Below are 26,963 nucleotides of genomic sequence, written 5' to 3'. Positions count from 1 at the left end.
TGGGAAACTAAAACCTGACTACCTGTTTTCTAAGGTTTACACCTACAAAATGTTGAGCATTCATCATAAACTGTCAGGCAAGTACCCAAGATTCAAGATGGCCATGTCCATTCAAGTCCCTGTGGGAAGTTCCTGGCTGGAACTATTTTATAACTTCACTTGGAATGTTGGCTCTCCATGTTCTTGTCCTCCAAATAATGCACCCAACTAGCAATCAATAAAAAATAAATCTACATCATCATAACTTATTCTTAGAATAAAAATATATCACATTTGATGCTATAAGAAAAAATTGCTTGTAGACAGAAGTTTAAGCCCATCTCCTCCCAGCTCAAAGGAATGGGCAACTTGGTTTTGTGGTGACAAGGTCACAAGTTCACGATGGTCACATTTTCAGGACAGGACTTGCCCTAGGCACATAAACTGTTACCAGTTGGCCTTAGAATCACTTGCTAGAAAACAGAAAAACAATTCCCTCAAGCAACTCTGGAGAATTAGAAGACGCTTACCCACTCATATATATATCTCATTAGGCATCAGGGAGTTCTCTCAAATATGAATGCTTTTCACAAGATATAAACAACTGAGTTTTCTGTGGAATAAGAACTTCTAATCTAGGGAATCTAAACATTTATTGCCAGTTACATATACTCCACATAGCGGCTTAGTTGGAGCCAAACATCCTAGAAAATAGCTTCAAAAAGTCTTCCCTTTTTTCCTCTTTGTGGATCTACAGTAGCATTTTAGGATTGGTTTGCAAAAACTGTATTTCAAAAGAAACTATTTCAAATAGAAGTACAAGAACTTTTCAGGAGAAGTTATTGTCTTACATTTAACCTCATAATGAGTAATCCTTACCCAGTCAGTCAGTTGTGGTCGGAAGCAAAGCAGTTTTGTTTGCAGTTGTAAATCGGTAACACTGGCTCTCCTAGCCCAAACCCATGGCCATCAATCAGCATCTTTGCCCCATACTTCCCTGAAAAATGTGCTAAGCCAACACAAACTATGTCTTCAGAGATCGAATGCTGAGGCAAACAGAAATAATCCCAACAGTTTGTGTACTCTATGGGAAGGGAGAGGAAGTGGAGGAAGGGGGTGGGTGATGCTTAAGAAACACTAAGACTTGTCTTCAACATCTGTCCTCTTCCCACTGAGCAATGGCTGAAAACACCAGAAAAACTGCATTAATAAAACTAGAGAGAGCCTATCACTGCACTAAAGTGTTTGAGGCTACCAACATGATCCTTTTCCTGCTTCATCTTTTCAATACATGTTACAAGGTTGGTTTTCAAAAAGACATGACAAGTTGGCATACTTCTGCCTCCAAAAATCAATCAAATGTGTCCCCCCTCACCTCTATTAAACCCACCATATTCCTGAGCTTTATTCCCTACAAATAAATAAAACATGGGCAACTTAACACCCTAGAGTCAGCAGAGGACAGTATTCCAGTGTGAGTTCAAGCAATAAGAGAAATGCTTTTCTGCAAAAATAGAATAGAATTGAAGACAGTTTAAAGTTTTTGATGATTTGTAAAAACATTTCCAAAGTCTTTCCAACAAAAGATTTCAATTCAAGCAAGATCACAAAACTGATTGATGACAAGAGTTCTACCAGTGCCTTTCTTTATGTGTGTATTCATCTGCTTCCCTTTAGCAATTTACTGTGGCTACTATGGCCTGGATATGGAATTCCTTTGCCCTAAAACCTTCACACATATGAAAGCACAACAAAAAAAAAAACATGTTTTCGTTTGTTTATGCCACACCTCTCTTCCAAGAGGTTCAAAGCGCCTTACAAATGTTACCACATGAATCCTCACAACATCCCTGTGAGGTAGGTAGGTGGAGAGTATTGTTATCCCCAATTTACAGGTGGGGAAATGAGGCACACAGAGTTAAGGGACTTGCCCAAAATCACACAGCTAGTCACTGGCAGAGCTTAGAATAAAATTTATACTGACTAACACCTAGCACAGTGCTATGCACATAGTAGGTGTTCGTTAAACATCCGTGAATTTTATTTAACTTATGTCTCAACATACAATATACACACATAAAGTACAAGCAGCCACCATAGAACATTGATCTCCTACATTTTTTCCTGACGACGGTCTCTCCCCATACTTTGGACCCTGGCAAATGAAAGATTTTCAAGGATTCTGATTGCAACTAAGCCCGCAGCTTGAAGACAATCAACAAAAACACTATCTGTTGGCAACTCACTCTTTCATCTGCTATACCAAACAAATCTAGTTTTCTAATGAAACCAAAAATGAATTTTCAGGAATCATGCTGCCTTTTTTTTTTTTTTTTTTTACCCTTGACTGTTCATTTTACATGAAGTCAGCTGAGTAGTTCCTGTTTGTTCTTACAAAAAAAAAAAAGAAAGAAAGAAAGAAGGCGGCCATCGTCCAGTTAGCAATGTCAAAACTGTGCCAAGCACAAAGATCTTTTCCCAGCTCCAATGGGTGTCCACCTGGGAAAACTGCACCAACCCCAGGGAGTGGCAGCCCCAACAGCAGAGGGCCGCGGAGGCTAGACATCACTTGCACTGTTCATGGTCTGTGTAGTCATCCATGTCCACATCAGAATCAAAGAGCGAGTGTCCAGTGAAATCCGTGTCTGGTGTTCGGGAAAAACTGTTCTCTGCCCCCTCATCTTCAAAGGTCTCTGTCCTTGAGTAAAAGCTGAAATCCAGCAGAGGTGTGTGGGTCTTACTGCCTTCACTGCTCTCCTCAGACTCATAGATGGTGTTGTCATCATCGTGGTGCCACTCGGGCCAGAATTTCCTTCTTATCCTCTCGCAGTACATGGCGAGGTTGATCAGCTCACCTGAAATGTGACAGAAAAGAAAAGTGAGGCTGAGTTCTCAAAAGCAACAATTGGCCAGCCAGCCACTGAGCTTTCTAGGAAATTTAGAACTACGGAGTAAAAGAGAAGGGAAGTGTTTTCCCACAAAATATTGTCAAAACATGCTAGATGTTAGGCACATGACAAGAAAAGTGAGTGGGGGAAAAACCTTAATGAATGGGCTGAAAAAACAATGAATTACTGAACCTAAAGTGAAATTCTCATGAGCAGCAGAGGGGCAGTTGATCCACAATGGCAGGTAAACTGCCATCATTTGACTTTGTAAATCAAAAGAATTAATGTTTTTACTGATTCATGTTTAAATCAATCTATAGTCCATGAAAATATCCCAAATATTAGATTAAGTCAGTCAGAAGTAATTATTTGTTCCTTCCTTCATTCTTCAAATATTTATAATATGTTCTTAGATTGTATACACTGGGCAGATTGGATACTATGTGAAGTAGTTGAGAGAAGTTATGTTAGGTGAAAACTTTGCCCCAAACAATCCATGAAATGGGTTATTTGGATGAATGAGAGTCCCTACAAACACACTTAGTAATTTTTTCATTAAAATTAAACAGCTGCAGCCACAATTAAGTTCATGCTCAGTCAGTGAACTGCTTCTTTTTCATGTGAACTAATGGAACACTTTTGCTAAATCTCTAAAATCATCCAGGCATTTGTCTGACACACACAGTGCTTGACTTTTCAGTCATAATTCCAAATGAAAAAGAAACAGGGTGAGTTTATACCTTTGATCCACCAGATGGCAGCCTTACTTATAAATATGAGTATATATTTTGTCATCTCAGGACTTTATCACCCTTAAGAACACTCTTAATAGGTTTATTTTTTTAAGTTATATAAAAATTCACTTATTATGAAAGTAATCACTGTTTTATTGCAGAATAATTAGAAAATACAGATAATTGCAAATATAAAAATAAAAGAATTATCAAGACTCACATTCTCCATAATAACATCTTAGTTTATATAGCCTTCTAGCAATTTATATATTTATACATGCACATATTTTTATATATTACACTAAATACATAGGAATTAATAGATGCTGTTTTCTAACCTTTTTTCCACTTGTTGTTGTTGTTGTCAGGTGCCATCGAGTCGGAACCGACTCATAGCGACCCTATGCACAGCAGAACAAAACAATGCTCGATCCTGGGCCAACCTCACTACCGCTGCCACACCTGAGTCCATCAATGATGCCACCTGGCTGATCCATCTTGTTGGGGGTCTTCCTCTTTTTCTCCGACCCTCCACCCTACCCAGCATGACATCCTTCTCCAGCGATTGTTTCCTCCGGACAATATGTCCAAAGTAGGAGAGACGAAGTTTAGCCATCCTGGCCTCCAAGGAGCACTCTGGCTGCACTTCTTCCAAAACAGACCTATTGGTTCTTTTGGCAGTCCAAAAGTCCACTTAGCAACATGTAATAAATATGTCTTTCAATAAACACTCTCCTTCCTAAGAGCATCTTGATACTTGTATAGAATTTCTTTATATGGATGTACCATCATTTGTACTTTGTTTTTATCAATCTCTATTGCAGGTCACTTAGGTTATTTCCATAATAAAATACTTGTTGATTATAATATGTAACTACTTTTATTTTCTGCTAAAGGAAATACTATATGTTTTTATTTTGGAAAATAAGGAACTGTGGCACTGTGGGATTACGCACTGGGCTGAAAGGTCAGTTTGAATTGCAAGGTTCAAACTCACCAGCCACTCCTAGACAGGGTTGCTATGAGTCAGAACCAACTCGAAGGGACTTAACAACGACAACATTAATTTTTTTTTTAAAGCACCTAAGATCTTATTAATTCAGAATCATCACAATTACACTTCATGTCTTTTCTTTTGGTATACTTTATACTGCTTGTTTTTCACCTCACTATCATTATTATCACTACCTCATTATTACCTCATGTGGGGAGCACAGGGTTTCCATACAATAAACACTGGACTGCGAAGCACAAAGATTTAAAAGCCTTGGAAACCTTATACAGGCTGGATATGAGTAGGAACTAACAGCACTTAACAACATTACCTCATATAACATTATATTTTCTCATGTCATTAAATAGAACAATTAAAAAATATAGATGGGCTAATTAAAAATTTCACCAACTAACTGCTGTTTTGTTTAAATGAACTCATCATTCCCTAAAATTATAATAAGCAAATCTCCTTGTTTCATGGACTCTATAAACCAGTGGAACATGTACTGGCTCAGGGTCACCTTTGCAGTATTCTCAGATCATAACATCATCATACTATGAAGTAGTCCACTCTAACTGCCCTGTACCTAGAGATAGTTATATACATGCAATATTTATGTATTTTGGGGAAGATACATGAAAATTCTTCAGTCATGAAACACCTTACCTACCAGGTATTGCTGTCAATCACAGAAAACCAAGAACTGGATAACAATGTGGAAATAACAAAAAGGAGGGAAAGGATCCAACAAGGCTAGGGACAAGACTGCCTCAAGCAAACCCATTCCCAATAAATTCCTGCCATCCTACCATGGGCTGTAAGCCTTCATCCATAGTCCACCATCACCAACACATGTAACTACAGTAAGTATGAATGCTGATGCCCCTGCAAATGCTAGCTCTAGGAGGAATCGCTATTACATTACAATAATGTGTTAGGGACCACAGGTGACTTCAATAATGTCCCTGCAAAGATTATCATTGTTATATAACTTTGTCCTCATTCTGTTTTTCTGTTTCAGCGGGTTCTGTCTCTACGCTTGGCCCTGAGGTAATGAGCACTGGTCACTGTACACATCTTATCTGTCTAAATGATTGCAGGAAGAGTTGGGAAGCCTGGGTTCTGGTCCCTGTTCTAATGCTAGAACACTGAGGGACTTTCACAAATCACTTTAACCAGCTCCGGCTCCCTTTCTCACTTGGAAAAACAACACAGGGATGAACACAGAGCAGAAGGAACATGACTCGGGGGTTTCCAATCCTGGTGCACATTAGATTCACTTGGGGACATATTTAAAATGCCAGTGTCCAGGCCTCACCCACAGAAAACCTGATTTAAGCAATCTGGAATCTTGTTGTCGTGAAGTGCCATCAAGTCGGTTCCGACTCAGAGCAATCCAGTATAGGGTTTCAGAGGAGCAGCTGGTGGGTTTGAACCACCGACTTTGTGGTTTCCAGTCCAATGCTGATCCTACAGCACCACAACAGGAGTCCTGGAATAAGGCAGGTTATAAACGAGTTTAAAAACTTCATAGGTGATTCTAATGTGCAGCCTAGGCTGATACCACTTAACTAGGTAATCTCTAAAAGTCCCTTTAAGTTTTACTACTTCTAGTATCTTTAAAATTACATAAGCTTTTTATTTTATCCCAGAAAGTTCAAATGACACATATACAAGAGTAAATCCAGAAATACTGCTACAAAATCATAGAAACTTAGTGTTACTTAATAGGAGTAATTAAGTAATAAAAGGAGCTCTGGTAGTGTAGAGGTCATAAATCAGGCTGTGAACTAAAAGGTCAGCAGTTCATAACTACCAGCTGTTCTGCAGGAGAAAGATGAGGCTTTCTGCTCCTATAAAGATTTACAGCCTTGGAAACCCTGTGCAGGGTTGCTATGAATCGGAACCGACTCCACGGCACATAACCACCACCACCACTCACTTTAACGGAATACTGGTGTGGCACTGTGGTTTAAAGCATTAGACTGCAAAGTCATTTGAACTGCAAGGTTAGTGGTTCAAGCTCACCAGCTGCTCCTTGGAAAGCCTATACCGGGTCATTATGGGTAGGAATTGACTCGACGGCATTTAACAACAATAATAGGAGTCCTGGGTGTGACACTGTGGGTTAATGCACTGGACTGCAAAGTCAGTTTGAACAACAAGGTCGGATGTTCAAGCTCACCAGTCTGCTCCTCAGAAACCCTATACAGGGTTGCTATGGGTTGGAACCTACTCAATGGCACTTTACAACAACAACAACATACATAACTGTACTTGATAAAAGATGTGGCTACATACCACAATATCAATAGTTCTCTGTGGATGATGGTCTCACACTTAGTATTGTTTTTTAAAAACTTCTCCATATTTTCTAAATTTTCTCTGAAAGAAAATATATGTATATATGCATGTGTGTGTGTGTGTGTGTGCGTGTGCGTGTGTTGTTGTTGTTAAATGCTGTCAAGTTGGTTTCGACTCATAGTGATCTTATATAGGGTTTATGAAGAGCAGCTGGTGAGTGTGAAGCATCAGCCTTGCTGTTCGAACTGATCTTGCATTCCAGTGGTTTATCCTACAGCACCACACCAAGATTATGTAGCTAATATGTGGTTGTTAATTGCCATCAGATTGACTGTGATTCACAGTCACCCTGTATAGGGCTTCTGGGACTTTTAAATCTTTGCAGGAGCAAAAAGCTTCATCTTTCTCCTTCTGAGCAACTGGGAGGCTGGAACCAACCACCTTTTGGTTCACAATTCTGTGCTTATCCTATACAGCATACATACACATAAACACACAGTTGGCCTTCCGTACCCCTGGGTTCCACTTCTGCAGACTTAACCAAGAACAAATGGAAAACATTTGAGGAAAATAAAAGCAATCAAGTAATCAGTGCAATCCTTTAAAGTCAAAGAGAAAAATATTATTTACATAGCATTTACATTGTATTAAGTCTTATAAGTAATCCAGAAATGATTTAAAGTATTCAGGAGAGAGTGCATAGGTTATATGCAAATACAACACCATTTTATACAAGGGACTTGAACATTTTTGGGTTTAGCCACAGGGGTCCTGGAACCAATCCCCTGTGGGTATCAAAAGATGACTGTTTATATGAGAAGTCTTTAAAAGTTCATGGAAAATGTAAATTGTGAAAACACTATGCATGGATTTCTTTTTTTTTAAGCACCAAAATAAATTCATACTAACTTATAACACCACCACTTGTCTGTCAGTTTGTCATACTGAGGTGGCTTGTGAGTTGCTGTGATTCTGAAAGCTATGCCACAGGTATTTTAGATACCAGCAGTGTCACCCATGGTGAACAGGTTTCAGATGAGCTTCCAGACAAAGACAGACTAAAAAGAAGGAGTGATGAACTACTTCTGAATATTTAGTCACTGAAAACCTTATGAATAGCAGAGAAACACTGTCAGATATAGTGCCGGAAAATGAGCCCCTCAGGTTGGAAGGCACTCAAAATGTGAATGGGGAAGAGCTGCCTCCTCAAAGTAGAGTTGACCATGATGATGCAAATGGAGTAAAGCCCATGAAAGAAATGCCCATGGGACCATCATTTGCTGATGATGGGACACAAGTCAAAATGAAAAGAAACAGCTGTAAACATTCATTGAAAATTGGAACATGGTTTGTACAAAGTATGAATCTGGGAAAATTGGAAGTTGTCAAAAATGAAATAGAATGCATAAACATCGATATCTTAGGCATAAGTGAGCTGAAATGGACTGGTATTGGCCATTTGGAATCTGATGACCATATGCTTTACTATGCTGGAAATGACAAATTGAAGAGAGATGGTATTGCATTCATTGTCAAAAAGAACATATCCAGATCAGGCATGAGGTAAAACACTGTCTGTGATAGGATAATATCTATGTACCTACAGGGAAAACCAGTTAATACCACTATTATTCAAATGTACCCACCAACTACTAAAGCCAGTGAGGATGAAATAGAAGAATTCTCCCAAATTCTACAATCTGAAACTGATCAAGCATGCAATCAATATGAATTGATCATTCCTGGTGATTGGAATGCAAAGGGTGGGAGCAAAGAGGAAGGATCAGTAGTTAGAAAATATGGCCTTGGTGATAGAAATGATGCTGGAGAACACATGACAGAATTCTGCAAAACCAATGATTTGTTCATTTCAAATACCTTCTTTAGACAGTATAAGAGACTATTATATATATGGACCTCACCAGATGGAATACATAGAAATAAAATTGACTACATCTGTGGAAAGAGAAGATGGAAAAGCTCCATGTCATCAGTGAAAACAAGGCCAGGGGCAGACTGTGGAACAGACCACCAATTACTCCTATGCAAATTCAAACTGAAGCTTAAGATAATGAAAACAAATCCACAAAAGCCAAAATATGGCCTTGAATATATCCCACCTGAATCTAGAGATCATCTGAAGAACAGATTTGATACATTAAATACTAAAGACCGAAGACCAGAAGAGTTGTAGGATGACATCCAAGAACATGATACATGAAGAAAGCAAAAAGTCATTAAGAAGACAAGAAAGAAGGAAAGGTCAAAATTGGATGTCAGAAGAGACACTGAAACTTGCTCTCCAGCGTAGAGATGCTAAAGCAAATGGAAGAAATGAGGAGGTCCAAGAGCTTAACAGAAAATTCAAAGATCAGCTGGAGAAAGTAAAGCCAAATATTACAACAAAATGTGCAAAGATCTGGAATCAGAAAACCACAAAGGAAGAACACTCTCAGCATTTCTCAAGCTGGGGGGAACTGAAGAAAAAACTCAAGCCTTGACCTTTGTTATTGAAAGATTCTCTGGGCAAATGAATGAATAATGCAGAAAGCATCAAGAGAAAATGGAAGGAATACAGAGTCATTGTACCAAAAGGAAATGGTTAATGTTCAACTGTTTCAAGAGGTAGCATATGATCAAGAGCCAATGATAATGAAGGAGGAAGTCCAAGGTGCATTAAAAGAACTGGCAAAGAACAAGGCACCAGGAATTGATGGAATAAAAATTGAAATCTTTCAAGAAAGTGAGACGGCATAAGAGGTACTCATTCATCTCTGCCAAGAAATTTGAAAGACAACTATCTAGCCGACTGATTGGAAGAGATCTGTATTTGTGCCCATTCCAAAGAGAGGTGACCCAATGGAATGCGGAAGTCATTGGAAAGCTCTTTAATATCCCATGTGAGTAAAGTTTTACTAAAGGTAATACAGAAATGGCTGCAAGCATACATTGACACAGAACTTCCAGAGGTTCAAGCTAGATTCAGAAGAGGCTGTGGAACGAGGGATATCATTGCTGATGTCTGATGGATCTTGACTGAAAGCAGAGACTATCAGAAAGATGTTTACCTGTGATTTATTGACTATGCAAAGGCTTTCAATTGTGTGGATCATGGCAAGCTATGGACAACATTGTGAAGTATGAGTATTCCGGAACACTTAATTGTGCTCATGAGGAATCTGTTCATGGATCAATAGATCATGGGAACACTGAATGGTTTAAAATTTAAAAAGGTGTGCAACAGGGTTGTATTGTTTCACCATACTTACTCAACCTGTATGCTGAGCAAATAATCTGAGAAGCTGGGTTGTATGAAGAAAAACGTGGCATATTCAGATGATACAACCTTGCTTGCTGAAAGTGAAGAGGACTTAAAACATTTACTGATGAAAATCAGTATGGATTACATCTCAATGTAAAGAAAACAAAAATCCTCACCATTGGACCAATAAACAACATTCTTAACAACGGAGAAAGACTGAAGTTGTCAAGGACTTCATTCCTCTTGAATCAACTATCAACACTCAAGGAAGCAGTAGTCAAGAAATTAAATGATGTATTGCATTAGGCAAATCTGCTGCGCTGAGGACTAAGGTGCGCCTGACCCAAGCCATGGTATTTTCAATAACCTCATATGCATGTGAAAGCTGGACAGTGAATAAGGAAGACTGTAGAAGAACTGATACTTTTGAGTTATGGTGTTGGAGGAGAATATTGAAAGTGCCATAGGCTGCCAAAAGAACTAATGGGTCCGTTTTGGAAGAATAGCAGCCAGAGTGCTCCTTGAAGGCCAAGATGGACAAACTTCGTCTCTCATACTTCAAAATACTTCATAAAACATTATCAGGAGGGACCAGTCACTGGAGAAGGATATCATGTTTGGTAAGTGGAGGGTCAGAGAAAAAGAGGAAGACCCCCAATGAGATGGATTGGCCAAGTAGCAGCATTGATGGACTCAAGTGTGGCAACAGTAGTGAGGTTGGCCCAGGATTGGGCAGTGTTTCATTCTGCTGTGCATAAGGTTGTTATGAGTCAGTACTGACTCGATGGCACCTAACAACAACAACAACTTATAACATGTCTGAAGAAGATCTAGTTTGAGGTACAAAGAAGGATAAGACAGTAGCTTGAAAAGAACTAGTAGAGCACATGAATTCTGCTAAAATTGAAGCATTTATAGTATAGCTTGGTTGGAAAATGGTGAATCACTGATGCTTTACAAAAAATTTATGGTGTCAATGTCCCAAGTAAATCAGCAATATACAAATAGATAACTCAATTTAATAAGGGATGAGACGATGCTGTACATGAAGCCTGCAGTGGCACACCATCCATATCAAACTAACCTGTCTGTGCCCTGATTGAGTAAAACCAACAATTAACAGCAGGGGGGAAAAATAGCCAACATTACAGACATCTCAACTGCTTCAGCTTATACAATTCACACTGAAAAATTAAAGTTAAGCAAAGTGTCTGGTCAATGGATCCTAAAATTGTTACATCCAGATCAGCTGCTGACAAGAAGAGTTTTGAAAGAAATTTTATAAACAAGTGGGATCAAGATCATGAAGCATTTATTTTATAAAATGTAGCGAGAGATAAATAATGGCCCTACCAGTACAATCCTGAAGACAAAAGCACAACAAAAGAAATGAGTACCGAAACATGAAAGGGACCCAGTCAAAGCAAAAGCTGACTGGTCAAGAGCAAAAGTTGTGGCAATGTGGTTTTTTGTTTTTTTGAGATGCTCAAAGCATTTTGCTTCTTGACCTTTCTGAAGGGCCAAAGAACAAAATCATCTTCTTTTTTTGAAAGTGTTTTGAGAAAGTTAGCCAAAGCGTTAGCAGAAAAACATCTGGAAATGCTTCACCAGAGAGCTCTCCTCCACCATGGCAACACTCCTGTTCATTCCTGTCATCAAACAAGGGCATTTTGTAAGAACTTTAATGGGAAATCACTAAGCAGCCACCTTATCCGTCTTGGCTCTTTCTGACTTCTTTTGGTTTCCTAATCTTAAAAAAAAAATCTTTAAAGGGTACCCATTTTTCTTCAGTTAATAACGTAAAAAAGACCACATAGACACATCTAAATTACCAGACCCCTCAGGTTGTTTAGGGATGAGTTAAAGGGCTGGCTGCTATCATTGCTTACAAAAGTATCTTGAACTTGATAGAACTTATGGTAAGAAATAAAGTTTACATTTTAAATTTTTATCTTTTTATTCCATTTTCCACCAACTTTTTGAAGTTGTCTTACATATAATGAGTGTTTGTGTGTCTTAAAGAATTGCTGATTATTCAAAGTCTGACCTACTCACCTAAATAAAATTGGATGCTATTCTAAATGGTTCCAGAAGTAACTGTTTAAATAATTTCAAGAACCAAATACTATCTAGAACCCAAAACTCCTTTTCATGCGCACACACATATGGTTAGGTCAGTAATGCCTTGGCTATTAGAAACCCAATACAAACACCTTCCTGATGTAAGCCATTCACACTTGAGTCGGTTCTAAGTTTCCCAGGCTCTTAGTCATTTCTACTTCTCATTCCTCTTGTCACTGCTTGGTAACAGTTTCTACTGTAAGAAGGACAAAAACAGGGGGAAAAGTTTAAACAAAATTAGCAGTTTGGCTGCCTGATAGTAGCTCAGATTAAAAATTTAGAAGAGGCATGGAATTAATGAGTAAAATTAGACTTAGAAGTGTTCCTTGGATTTTAATGATTTACATCAGCCCCCAGGGAGAGCTGGAAAATGGGTAATCTCTTAGAAAAGCAAAGTTCAAGCAACTATGAGTCAAAAGTCTCTTGCAGATGATGGTGTCAGATTCCACCAAATGTGTGTGTCTCAGAACGAACTCCAAAATCAATCCACCAAAAAGGCTGACCATTTCTTTTAAAAGAACAATAAATACCTGTAGCCCTTTCAAGAAAGAATGTAGGAAGGGCTACATAAATAAATGAACAAATAAATGCTTCATTTTTAAAAGAATGGATTCTATAGGGTCTAAGAGTTCTACTGATAATGGAGAACTAAATGTTTGAATAATGATGACCTCAATAGTGTATATGTGTAGGTGTGGGAAGGGCTGGGGGAGGGGGTATCTGTGTAGGGGTGTATTTGGATAGGAGTAAAGGAGCTCTGGTAGCGTAGTGGTTACGAATCGGGCTGTAAACCGCAAGGTCAGCAGTTCGAAACTACCAGCTGCTCCGCAAGAGAAAGATGAGGCGTTCTGCTCCCGTAAAGATTAACAGCCTCGGAAACCCTACGCAGGGTCGCTATGAGTCGGAACCGACTCCACGGCACATAACAACAACAACAATAATAGGTATGTGTGTACATGTAGTTGTGGGGTTGTGTAGAGTAGCAGGGGTGCAGGTGTGTAAGGGTGGTGTGATAGGGAACTAGGAAATAACAGGCAGATAGTATGGATATAAAATGAATCTTTTTGACCACCATGGAAAACCTGATTAAAATAAAGAAAAAATTAGTGATTTAAATGCTACATTTATGATGATATTCAATTTAAGTAATTTACAATGCATTCCAAAACAAAGGAATATCTTGATACTGATCACTCAGGAAATGAAATGTCAGTCCGTATCATCCCTAGACCCACTCAGTTGAAGTTCTGGAAGACTTTCATCCTGTGCCTGATTCACTCCCACCAAGCCTGGTAAGGTACTGGAGCCCCATTCCCTCCGACTCCTGGAAGTGCACATGAGGGATACACACATACACACACACAGCATCAACAACGCCCACCCCCATCCTCCCAATCGAACACCACATATGACTTCTCACCAGCTTCAGTTTCCTGTATGATTCTGCCTTGCTTGGTTTCATCCATCTCTCCACCAAACATTTATTGAAAGCATTCTGTGCACTATTCACTGGTGAGCTCATCTATACCCTCAACCTGCTTGGTTTTTGGTTCTAGAAAACCTTGACTAAATCTTGTCAATTCTCTTTCCGACTCTAAAGCACTACAAACTCAGCCCCCAGCATTTGTTTAGGGACTGCTTCCAATGGAGATGTTGTCAAACATTTCTCACCCACCTAAGCAGAGGAAACCTCTCCCAAAGACCCCACCTCCCCTATATATACACACCAGACCTACTCCTTTGATGCCAACACACAAGTTAACTTTCCCTGCTCCCTTGACATCACTAATTTTATTCATGGCTATATTCCCACCCATACCTATGTCCATCCCTGGCTCTGGCCCCACTTATCCCAAGTTCCTATCTTCCTACTAGTCTAGAATTCTAAATCAAGTAAAACTTAAGGCCAAGATCACAACACAATGATATTAAGATTGTATTTCTTCAGTCAAAAGGCACATATAATAATAATAATAATGCTGTTGCTGCTGCTGTTGTTGTTGTTGTTAAGTGACATTGAGTTGTTTCCGGCCCATAAAGACCCTGTATAAGGTTTCTGAGGAGCAGCTGGTGAGTCTGAACCACTGACCTTGCAGTGCCAACCTTGGGGTCGAATGCTTATTCTACAGTGCCACACCAGGACTCCCATCATAGTAATACTTAACAACTGTCATACTTTGCATAGCACCAGGCCCACAAAAGCATTTGTTGAAACTTCCTTCATTTTCCCACAATCATAAGCTCTATAACTCTATACCTTTCACTGTGTAACCAACAGTAGCCCACTGAAGAAGGGACAGAGTGCCTTGAATTCAAATAACACAGAATCACATGGGCACGTGGAAACAATCTAAGATGAGTTTAAACTAAAAAAAAAATCATCTGAGATGGATAAATAATTCATCAGCCTTGGTGCCACTGAATATGCCAGGAAGTGATGAGCCATCACACTGTCCAAACCTGCAGACAATACCCATTTGACCTAGTTTCAATGGCTTGATGATCAGAACTCAACTAGAGGAAGGAAAAGAAATTTAATTAAGGAATCAAGTGTAAACTGCTACAATTTGATGAACTTGACTTATACTTATGGATGTAGTAGCTTAAAATACCAATCGAGAGGGAAGGAGTCTTGACATCAAGCATCAAGCCTATCCCCTCTGTACACAGGGTTGATAGGAACGGGCAACTTAGTCATTGGCTACTTAAAATGGGGGGGAGGGGAGCCTACAAAGGCTATAAAGGCATGAAGTGGCTGGCTTACAAGTTTCCAAGAGGGAGATTAGTTTCAGAGTGTGCGGGGGAAGGTAGAATCCCCACTGAATAGTTTTCTTCTTGTCTAGATGGGTCAGGTGAAAGGAGATGGGGATGGGATTCATTGATGCAATAATGAGTAGCTATTATCATACCTAATTGTGATTGTCACAACTGTAAAGGTAGAGGCTATATAACCAAAAAGAGAGTAGTTAATCTTGTATTCCAGGAACAGAGGACCCTTAGGACAATCAAGAGAGAAGAGCAAAACAAAGGCACTAAGTGGAACTTAAGTCCTGTTTCATAAATAAACATTAAATTCTGCTATTCCAGGAGAAAAAGACCCAGTGTAAAATACGCCAGAACTTATGTAAACTTTGTTAAGAACACAGTCTGGGCGAGCAGGCCAGTGTCTCCTTCAGGCCTACATGACCTAACCCTGGCCTTGAATGTTGTCATCATAAAGCACAGCCAAATTCATAGGCACAAGCATAGAATTCCCCATTGTGCTACTTCACCCATCCCAGGGACCCCTGAAACCTGAAGAGGTGTGCAGGGCTTGCCTTTGATCAGACGCTCAGGTCTCGTCCCTGGTAAGGTCCACATTGCCTGTGCCAAGTGTCCAAAGACGGTGGCATCAAGAGTAGAAAGCTTGGGTCCCATGATGTACTTCTTATCACCTGTAGTAGACACAGCAGAGAGATCACTGTGCTGGCCCACGCAGCACCAGGTAATCACAAATGTATTCAGGACACTCTATTACACACCCGTTGAACTGTGCATCACAAAACTTTGTAGGGCCCAAGTACATGCACTCCCTTTTTCTTGAAAAAAAAAGGAAAAAACTTGGAAACAAAGTATGCAATTCTGTGATACATCAACCCATACAGTAGCAAAGCAAGTCACTAGGAACAGACCTAGATAAACAGTTGAGGGAGGCTGGCCACCAACAAAAGGCAGAACTGATTAACAAACCTCTGTAGGAACCTGGTTGTGTGAAACCCAGTAATTAAAGTTTGAGATGCTTGAGAATATCTGGAAGTCTGCTTAAGCCAAGTCTAAGATAAAAACCATGGCTGTCAAATTGATTCCAACTCATACCAACCCTGTAAGACAGAGCAGACCAAAACTGCCCCATAGGCTTTCCTAGGCTGTAATCATCATGGGAAGGAGCCCTGGTAACATAGTGATGAAGCACTCAGCTATTAACTGAAAAGTTGACAATTCAAACCCACCAGTCACTCTGTAGAAGAAAGATGTGGCAGTCTGCGTCCACAGAGATTACAGACTTAGAAACCCTATGGGGCAGTTTACTCTGTTCTGTAGGTCACTCTAAGTCAGAATTTATTGGACAGCAACAGGTTTGTTTGGGGGTTTTTGTAATCTTTACAGTAACAGCCACATCTTTCTTCCACGGAGCAGCTGGTGGGTTTAGCAGCTGATCGATTTCTGTTAGTAGCCAAGCACTTGACCACTGCATCATCAGGGCTCTACAAAGACAAGCCTACCTAACTGCAGCACTTTCATTAAATAACGCTTTTACTTGTTGTTGTTAGGTGCTATCGAGTCAGTACCAACTCACAATGACCCTATATACAACAGAATGAAACACTGCCCTGTCCTGGGCCAACTTCACAATTGTTGTCACACTTGAGCCCATTGATGCTGCCACTTTGCCAATCCATCTCGCTAGGGATCTTCCTCTTTTTCTCTGACCCTCCACCTTGCCAAAGATGATATCCTTCTCCAGCGACTGGTCCCTCCTGACAATATGTCTGAAGTATGAGAGATGAAGTTTGGCCATCCTGGCCTCCAAGGAGCACTCTGGCTGCATTTCTTCCAACACAGATCACTTACTTGGGAGGAAAAACAGACAAGAAGCTCAAGCTTCTTAAGAAGAAGTTTCCCATGAAGTTAACACGGCCTTAGCATAGCTCTCACCACTGAGCCACAGTTTCCACAGAAACACAAGTACAGACAGATGAAGGATCTGAAATCACAGGCCTCATTCTGGGATCAGGCTCCCATATGAGGATGTTCAACATCCTCCATTCCCAGCCCTACTGACTCATACCGGCCTTACTATCACCTGCACCATCACACTTGCTAGCCCATATAATTAAAACTGTCCCAAGTTGTCTTCTGAGCTATCCAGGGACAGTACAAATGGAGTTGGATCAACCTAGTTCACATCCTGGCACCCTTTTTGTTCACTTTGGGAACTTTGTTGTAACCTCTCAGCTTCAGTGCCTATTTCTTGGGGCTGCTGTGAGGATTAAATGACATCATGCACCTAGAGTACTTAACACCATATCTGGCAATAGCTCAATTAGCATTAGTTCTTACAATGACAGCCTCTCTCTTTCTCCAGTCCACTTCATCGTCCACCTGGGCATAAATCTCCCAGCACACCATTTTCCTTGTGCCATACCCTTTCACAAACACCTCAATGATTTACATAGTGGCTTATGAAATAAAGGCCAAAGTCAACTTGGAATTCAAAGCCCATTACAATCTGCTTCCAACCGATGTCCCGGCACTGTGCTTCATTCTCCCTTACTCCAGGAAAACTAGGGTATGCTCCCCACTCCCCAACACACCTATGCCATCCACTGTACACCTTTACACATGCGATGCTCACCCCACCCCCACCCCCACCAGACCCCAGCTAGCTATAGGCACTCCATACTTCTCTCCACATGGGCAATTCTGCCTATCCTTCAAGGTCCAGCTCAAGCCTTCATTCAAAAGCCTTCACCATCTATCTACCTGATGGCAACAAGAACTTTCAATTCCTACAAAATTGTATTCAAACCTCACTGTTGCAACATATGATCTTATGGAACTTTAAAAGTAAGGCACTTTATGCTTATTCAATTCGATTTCCTGAACTATGAAATGAGAAGTTCTAGTTCTTGAGAGGAACACTGCAGTGTTTTGTGCAGAGCACACAGTAGGTACATCCTCTCAAGGTACATTTTTTTCTTTACATCTCTATACACGGGTTGTATTTGAGCATCTTATCTTTCCAACTAAGTGGTGAATTCCTTGAAAATAAGGATCATTTCTTTCTTTAACAAACTCAAATATAATATTTACTACATGCCAGACACCACTATGTGTGCTGTTCTCTACAAGTTATTAACCCATTTCATCATTCTTGAGGGCCAAGCTGGGAAAATTAAATATCTGCTAATAGCCCACAAGCAGGGCAGAAGAGGGAAATAACTGGAGCTGGGAACACAAATTAAAGACCAATGTAGCAGAAATAAACCTGGAATTGATTTTTTTTTTTTAATCATTTTTACTGTAAAGTCTACAGGAACTAAGAAAAGTCTAGACTAGTACAATATGTTGAACCTAACCAAATTGTCTTTTTTGGTGAGGACAATAAAGTTGCCCATACTAGAGTCCCCAGGTATCTCCACTATTAATCAATTTCTCCACCATTTGAATTTTACCTATAACCAGAGATGCCAGGAAAACCAACTGCTGTTGAGTCAATTCCAATTCATAGTGACGCTAAAGGACAAAAAGGCCCCTAAAGGACAAAGAGGAACTGTTCCATAGGATTTCCAAGAGTGTAATCTTGGAGTTCTTGTGAGGTGCCGTAGGATAAGTACCAGACTGCTAACCACAAGATCAACAGTTCAAACCCACCAGCCGCTCCTCAGCAACACTATATAGTATCACTATGAGTCGAAACCAACTCAACAGCACTTACCAACAACAACAACAATCTTTAAAGAAGCAGACTGCCACATCTTTATCCCATGGCGCAACATACAAGTTAGTAGAAACCTTTCTATTAGCAGTCAAGCACTTAACCATTGAACCACTAGGTCCCCTTGAAACAGGAAAAACCAGGGCAAAAATGTCACCTGGGCAAAACTAACACTGAAACACTAAGTTTGAGAATTGTCAGTTACTTATAAATGGTATATTCTACGGACTCCAGGCCTCAGTCACATCCTGCTGAACTAAGTGTTCACAGGGGAGTAGAAGAGACTCTGCCTTGGGCTCTCATTCCATCCTTCAGGGACAGGAGGGTTGTGTGACAGCCATATAGCCAAATAGTCCTCCCTTTGGGACTAGGTCAGGGCTCAGACCATGCAAGGCCTGAGCATGGGGCAGTCCAGAAACCAGAGAAGGCTCAGGGGCAACTGCAAATAGAGCTACATAGTTACAGAAAGAAGAAAACAAGATCAAATTAAGAGAGAGATACAAGGAACACAATGGCTTTCTTTAAAAATAAATGAATGAATAAATAAATAAATAAATAAATAAAACAATGTTGCTTTAAAAACACACACACACCAAAAAATAACACACGCTGTTGGCTACAGTCCAGTTGGCCCTGACTCAAGGCAGCCTCAATGGAATGAAATGCTGCCCGGTCCTGTGGCATCACTACCCTGCTGAGGATCAAACCGCTGTGACCCGTAGGACTTTCAGTCACTGGTTGATTTGTGGAAAGAGATTACCCAGACTTTTTCCTAGTGGGATTTAGTCTGGAAGTTCCACTGAAACCTGTTCAGCAACATGCAAGCCTCCAGTGACAAACAGGTGGTAGCTGCACATGAGGTACACTTTCTGGGAATCAAATCAGGGTCTCCCACATGGAAGGAAAGAATACCACAGAGTCACTCAAAACAAGGATCAATAGGAAATGCCAGAGTAAAGTCTATAAATTGTGAAGTCTGTTTTAGGATCAACAGCTTTGAGGGTGAGATGAAAAACATGGATGTAGATAAAGGAATTTGGAAACAATGAAAATGCACTAAAACCCTATATAGTGTTTCTGAGCCCTCAGCTTCCTCCTGCAGAGTGGCTGGTGGGTATGAATTTAGCACCACCAGTACTTCTTAATGAAGTACATTAAGAAGCACATGGAGTATCCGGCCAAAATTTTCTGCTTGACACCCAGAAACTGTTAAAACTGAAAAGACATGGAGCCAGTTAGTAACAAAACCAGACAAAAAATGTTGGCACCCTGTGCTCCTGACTTGGATCAGTGTTCTTTGCTCAGAGTTAAAGATCCCTTGGAACAACAAGAGGGATGAGCTTTGAAAAGTTTACAAAAGGATGCTATAGTCAGGAAGGAATACAGAATGTAGAAGTTAAAAAGAACAGAAATCTCTTAAATTTTCCTGACAGTCTTATCAAAAAATATATATGGATGGAATTTAACAGTTGTGAAATGTTGATTGATAGATACACAAATTCTGTGTGTATACATACACATCGTTGGATGGACGGTGGTGTGCCATGAAGTCGGTTCTGACTCATAGCGACCCTGCATAGGGTTTCTGAGGCTGTAAATCTTTACAGGAGTAGAAAGCCTCATCTTTCTCCCTCAGAACGACTGGTAATATCAAACTGCTGAGCTTAAGGTTAGCAGCCCGACTCATAACTGCTACACTACCATAGCTCCTCTATATGTATGCATACACAAAGAGAGTTGTAAAAGGACATAAAAATATCCTCTGCTTTTAAAAAGTACTCAGACTACCGAGTGGCAAGAAGCACTTCCTAACACTTTACTCTTAAATACTTTTAGACTTATAGAAGAGTTGCAAAGATAGCAGCGTTCTTGTAAACCCAGCTTCTGCTAATATTACTTCTGCTAATATTACTATCTTTTAAAACCAAAGTATATTTATCAAAACTAAGAAATTAGTATTAGTCGAAGTTACTAACTACATCATAAACTTTATTCAAATTTGATTAGTTTTTCAACTACTGTACTGTGTTCCAGCAGCCAATCCAGAATCCCACATTGCATTTGGTTGCTGTGTCTCCGTCGCTTCCTTCAATCTGTGGCAGTCCCGCATGAATGACATGTCTTTCATAGCCTTGACAATTTCAAAGAAAACTTATCAGTAATTTTGTAAAATACTGATCAGTTATTTGGGGTTTGTCTAAGGCTTTCTTATGATTAGATTGAGAATTTACATTTTTGGCAAGAATAGCACAGAAGTATTTAATAATGTGCCCTTCTCAGTATCTCAACCAGGGGCCACAGATGTAGATATGTCTTATTACCAGTGACATTAAACTTGGTCACATGGTAATGGTAGTGTCTGTCAAGCTTCTCCTTACAAATAATAGTCTTGAAAGAGATATTCAGACTACCCAAATATCCCAATTCTCCTTAAATTCACAGTCCAACACCCATTGGTGGATGTGACCTAAAATAGTCATTATTTGTGTTGTGTGCTTAACAGTGATTTCAATTTCCCTCATTCCTTCTACATTTATTGATTAGAACTGTACTGTCTCTTCATCTCAATTTACTAATTTATTCAATTATTTATCTGCACTCATGAAAATTTATTTTATGCTATGGGTTATAATTCAGGCATCTCATTACTTACTCTGCTGCTCAAATTGTTCCAGCCTTGACCTTTGGGAGTTTGGCAGGAAGCATTTTTAAGATGGATACTGAATTTAGATTTGGCTATGCTTTGTATCCAAGAGGGAGTACTAGTGTGGCGCTGCAGGACAATGCACTAGATCATAAGGATGGTTTGAGCTGCAAGGTCAGCAGTTCAAACTCACCAGCCGCTCCTCAGAAACCCTATACAGGGTTGCTATGAGTCTGAACTGACTCGAGGCATTTCACAACAACAATAACAATGTCAAAGAAGGAGCCCTAGTAGTGTAGAGGATTACAAGCTGGGCTGCTAAGTGCAAGGTTAACAGCTCAAATCTATCAGCCACTCTGTGGAAGAAAGATGAGGCTTTCTGCTCCCACAAAGATTTACAGCCTCAGGAACCCTATACAGGGTCGCTATGAGTCAGAACACCACCACCACCACCATTGTCAAAGAGGCCAAGCTAAGGGATTCAAGTCCGTAACACACACAGGTTTCACACCAAGTGGTTCTAGATCTCACAAGCAGAGGGTTTTAGCAAAAACACAACAAAATATTAAGGCCACTGAAAGAGCAGTTTTGGGTGATGTGGAAAACCTGAAGCATTGTTTTTGGTAGGTGAGCTACGCACCAGTTCAATAGGGATAAAACGCAGCAGCTGAGGGTTCTATGAGACCTGTTACTCTCTCCACTAGCCTCCAGGTTAGGAGGTGGACCTTTGGTAAGGGCAAACTATGGTTGAAAACATCAACCCTGGGAGGCAGGACCCAGGGTCCATCAGACTCTTTGAGGGATGCTCCATCAGAGGTCAGCTTCCAATCAACCTGAACACCTCTCAAAAGGTGCTGATCCCTCCTGAGTGTGAGGTTAAGAAGCATCACATCCCAGCAGTGACAGGGTGACTTCACACACCTCTGTGGCTGGGTCTCCAGGTGGTCATCAGGGAGCAGAGGCCAGTGAGAAACTACAAGAGCAGTAACCAAGCAGCAGGAGGAAGAAAGGATATGTGGACATGTGAAAGGGGAGCCCATTGCTCTCGTGAGGGGCAGGAACTTCAGCTGGTCCTTGTAGTTTCCAAAATTGGCTCCGACCTCACCTGGGATATTTAGGCAGCTCCTCTTTGTGAGGAACACCTTGCTGTAGATGTAAGAACCACTGGGCTACTTGAGACACAAGTAAAAAAGATGATCTAGGGTCCTGATAGACATTCACTCTTTGTATCCCAGACTTGCACTCACTGTGATTTGTCTTCATCATAAATCATTATTAAAATCTCCAGTGGCCTCCATTAACCCACAGCTGCTTATCCAGACTTCTCATATTGTCTCCCATGTCTCCTCTGTCAGGGTAGCAGCAACACATGTGACCAGGTGACACCAAAACACAGCAAAGAAAACTATGCATGACAGAGAGATCAGCATGCAGGCTAATGGTGTCTACATACCCGGGACCTCCAGTAGTGCTGACTGAGGTGATGGCTGCGAGATGAGGTAGGAATGTGAATACAGAGGACAAGGCCACACAGTCTTAAGGTCATAACCAGGGAGAACTAAATCAATAGAGTCAGTGAAGACAGGCCAGAATCCAAGTCTGATGAGTCAGTCCTAACTGACGGAAAAAGCAAGCTGCAGTTGACGCAAGCTGGGCTTGCTGAGCAGGAGAGGGAAAGAAGAGAGCTGTGTGGGTCTTTAAACTAGAGAGTGGGGATCACATAGCAGTGCTACTGAGGAAGAACTCTGATTCTAGGCAGCTTGCTGGCTGCCTGGCTCTAAGCTTCTCCCTGAGGAAAGTGGATAAGAACTGGTAGCGTGTGGCACTCTCCAGAGGTCTACCTCCCATAAATGCTCTACCTCAGTCAAACATGCTGGGTACATTGCGACCGCGACACCATGGCTGATCCCATCCTCTCTGTCTAAACTAATGTCCTTATCTAAGGCACGTCACGGCCCATCGCTTCCATTCCATGAAGACTTCCCACCCCTTCTCAGTACACTGAAGCATCTCACTGCCCAGTCCTCTGCAAACATACTGCTTAGAACAGAGTTACTCAAAGAATAAGGAACCCTGGTGGTACAGTGTTTAAGTGGTTAAAGCAGTTGGCTGCTAACTGAAAGTTTGGTGGCTCAAACCTATTAATCTCTTGGCAGGAAAAAATTGTGGCAGCCTGCTTCTGTAAAGATTGCCATCAAGTTGGAACTGACTCATAGTGACCCTGTAAAGGGTTTCTGAGGAGCAGCTGGTGGGTTTGAACCACCAACCTTGAGGTTAGCAGTCCATGTTCATCCTACAGTGTCACACCAGGACTCTTCCATAATGATAACAGGCTTAGAAATCATATCGGAAAGTTCTACTCTGTTCTACAGGTTCATTATGTGTCAGAAGCTAGACAGTGATGTAACGAGAACGGTTCCTGAGAGTTTGTTGGAAATATAAATTCTCAGGTCTCACCTACGGAACCAGAATTCTGATAGTAGGGCTAAAAATCTGTGTTTTAACAAGGTTAGTGTTTCTCAAGCTTTCTTAGTATTGTGTGCTGTCAAGCCATTTTGACTCAAAACAACAGCGTAGAACTGCTCCATGGGTTTTGTTGACTGAAATCTTTACCAAACAGATTGCTAGATCTTTCTCCCACAGTGTCACCAGGTAGGTTGGAACCACCAACCTGTTGGTTGCAGCACTTTCTCAAACTTTAGAAGCATAAAAGTTACCAGAAAAGGATGCAATTCTTAGACCACACTACAGCTGTTCCAAATGATTCCTATGCATAGTTCCAAATGATTCCTTCCTATGCATGGTTCCCAAATGATTCCTATGCATGCTTAAGTTTGAAAAGCATGGGTCCCAATTAGCATCGATCAGGAGTCTTACACTCGAGAGTACATCAGAATCGCCTAGAAGGCTTCTTGAAACACAGACTGTGGCTCCCCCACCCTCACCCCCAGAGTTTCTGATTTAATTAGTTTGGATCCAATAATTCACATTTCTAGTAATTTCTCAGTATTGTGGATGCTGCTGGTCCAGGGACCACACTCTGAACCACTGGTGGAAATTACTCATGAGGTAATTTTACACATGCCTTCTTATCTTCTTATGTATACATATATTCTATCTCCTCCGGGACTTTTTAAGCTCCTTGTGGGCAAGCTAACTATGATTTTCTTTCTGTCCATAGAAATGATCAATTAAGTTCTCTGTAGAAGACCTTAATTTTCTCCATAGAAATGATCAATTAAGGTGAAAATTATAATAAACAGACATCAGGTGAGGCCTCAGGAGGCTGGCCTTAATTATGTTAAAGCAATTATAAGGATTAAAAGATAAAACAATGTGAAAATAGGAAGGTGCTGATCTAACGTTGTTGTTAAGTTCCAACTCACAGCAACCCTATAGGGTTAACAAGACTATAAATCTTTATGGGAGCAGAAAGCCTCCTCTTTCTCCTGTAAAGTGGCTGGTAGATTCGAACTTCTGACCTTGTGGATAGCACTACACCACCAGGGCTCTTTACTCTACCACAGGAATTACTTGATACTCATCACCAATAATCAAAGAAAACAAATGCTGTTGACAGAATCAGTCCAACCTCTCTGTCAGTTCCCCACCTAACCTACCTCAACTCAAGACTTCTCCAACATTTTGTGTACAATAAACATTGTTCTGTGCTTAGGTATTGAAATTACATATAGAACAGAAAATGTCTCCTTAGACCTTCCACCACTGATACCATTTCTATACCCTGGAGTCATAGAAAGGATTTATGGTCATATTTAGTGTACCACAGCATCCATGCCTAGAGAAGTACATCTCTACAAATGTATGTCTAAGAAAAATGGTTCACAGTTCCACACATATCACCATGGCATAGAGGGTAGACATTTCTTTCTGCACATTGGAAATGACTACAGAGATGAAGTTCTGAGTTGCATCTCTTTCCTCTCTTTCTTACTCGCTCTGATCCCAGTTTCCAGGTCAGCTCCACTTCTACCATGGAACTTAATTTCCTAGTGTTATGTGACTCAACGGCACACAACAACAAAAAACTACAACAATAAATGACAATATAAGACTATACTCAAAAAGAGAGAAATTAAAGAGAATAGACAAACATATTTCAAGTGCTTTTTTTTTTTTTTCTGTTCATTTTAAAAATCCAGAGCAACAAACAGTGTGTTTCACCTACATAAAGTTCTCTATACTAGAGTACTACTATGATTTCTAAGCAGATACCTCTGGTAAAGTCAATATGGTCACCATTCCTATATATAACTTTCCCTTTATCTCCATCTTTAATTAACTGCAAATTTAAGGGAAATTGAGAAACAAAGGTTTTGAGAGTTTTCTCCAAGGACAGCACAGGTCACAGGAATCTTATCCAGTGAATCCTCAAAGGGCACACACTCCAGAGGTAAAGCTTTACCCTACAGGAAAATTTTAATCTATTCTGTTCTGTCTTATACTCCTGATCATATCTCTCTGTTAGAAATATGGCAGGTCTTTTCACTTCAAGAGTCGGTGTTCCTACTCCGAGCATGCTCTAAAATCACTGCATGAATAGTTCTTTCAACTGGCAGAAGAGGAAAGTGCTACTTTATCACTGAGGGGCACGTGCTCCTTACAGGTCCATCTCCAATTTACATCACTGATTTTGGCAACTTTCTGACACCTATCAGTCGCACCAATCAGCTTATATCTTGGGAAAAGCGAAAGGAGGAGAGGAAAAAGAGACACCTCTTAAAATCCTTTCTCAGATTTCATTCTAGAAAACAACTAGATTCCTGTAATTTTCTATAAAATTTTCTGGTATAACTTAGATTTTTTTTTTTTCAGGTTGTATGAGCTATCGCAACATCTTCCCCACTGACCACCAATACTAATCACCCTGTCCTTTTCTCCCAATTTTCTCTTTATTGATATTCCAACTCAGAAATCCCTACAATCAAGACTAGGTAGTATATAAATTCCGTACTAGAAGGAGATTTGTACTTTCTCTCCAGTGTTTCAGTCCTCCTGTTAATGTGTCTGGGCACCATCTGAACTACATACACTCAAAGAATCCATGGAGTTTAGTGTAACTTCTTTCTGTTGTTTCAAATATAGATAACAATTTTTGCCAGTTCAACACTTTTCAGCTGCATAATTGAGTAATATCAACTACATGATATATTGTCAACTTTAGGAAACCTGGATGCTAGGATTTGGATAAGATGTAGAAAAACTTCAAATGGGTAAATTAGATTAGAGAGGTATTCCCTAGCAGGAGACAAATGATTACTCAGATTCACTGGACTGCAAAGTCAGTTTGAGCCACAAGATCAGCAGTTCAAACCCACCAACCACTCCTTGGAAACCCTATACAGAGTTGCCATGAGTCAGAACTGATTGGACAGCACTTAACAATAAATAACAATACCGCTAAACAGCAGCTCCTGGAAATTGTAAAGAATTTACAATACTTTGGTAGTGTAGTGGTTACGAATCGGGCTGCGAACCTTAAGGTCAGCAGTTCGAAACTACCAGCTGCTCCGTGGGAGAAAGATGAGGCTTTCT

General features: G+C 40.4%; 1 protein-coding gene across 1 annotated transcript in view; it reads right to left on the bottom strand.

Annotated features, from left to right (window-relative positions):
* Positions 1-2,000: 2,000 nt before the first annotated feature.
* The window catches only part of FAXC (failed axon connections homolog (Drosophila)), an 89,912-nt gene continuing 64,949 nt past the window's right edge, over positions 2,001-26,963 (bottom strand). The window contains exons 5-6 of the mRNA XM_006865846.1: positions 15,603-15,719; positions 2,001-2,834 (exon numbers count right to left, since the gene is read on the bottom strand). Coding sequence (XP_006865908.1) covers positions 2,545-2,834; positions 15,603-15,719 — 407 coding nt within the window. The 3' untranslated portion in view covers positions 2,001-2,544. The remainder of the gene's footprint in view (positions 2,835-15,602; positions 15,720-26,963) is intronic.

The sequence above is a fragment of the Chrysochloris asiatica genome, unplaced genomic scaffold, assembly GCF_000296735.1.
Source record: "Chrysochloris asiatica unplaced genomic scaffold, ChrAsi1.0 scaffold00084, whole genome shotgun sequence".
Lineage (NCBI taxonomy): Eukaryota > Metazoa > Chordata > Mammalia > Afrosoricida > Chrysochloridae > Chrysochloris > Chrysochloris asiatica.
This window is presented reverse-complemented; position numbering and strand designations above follow the sequence as displayed.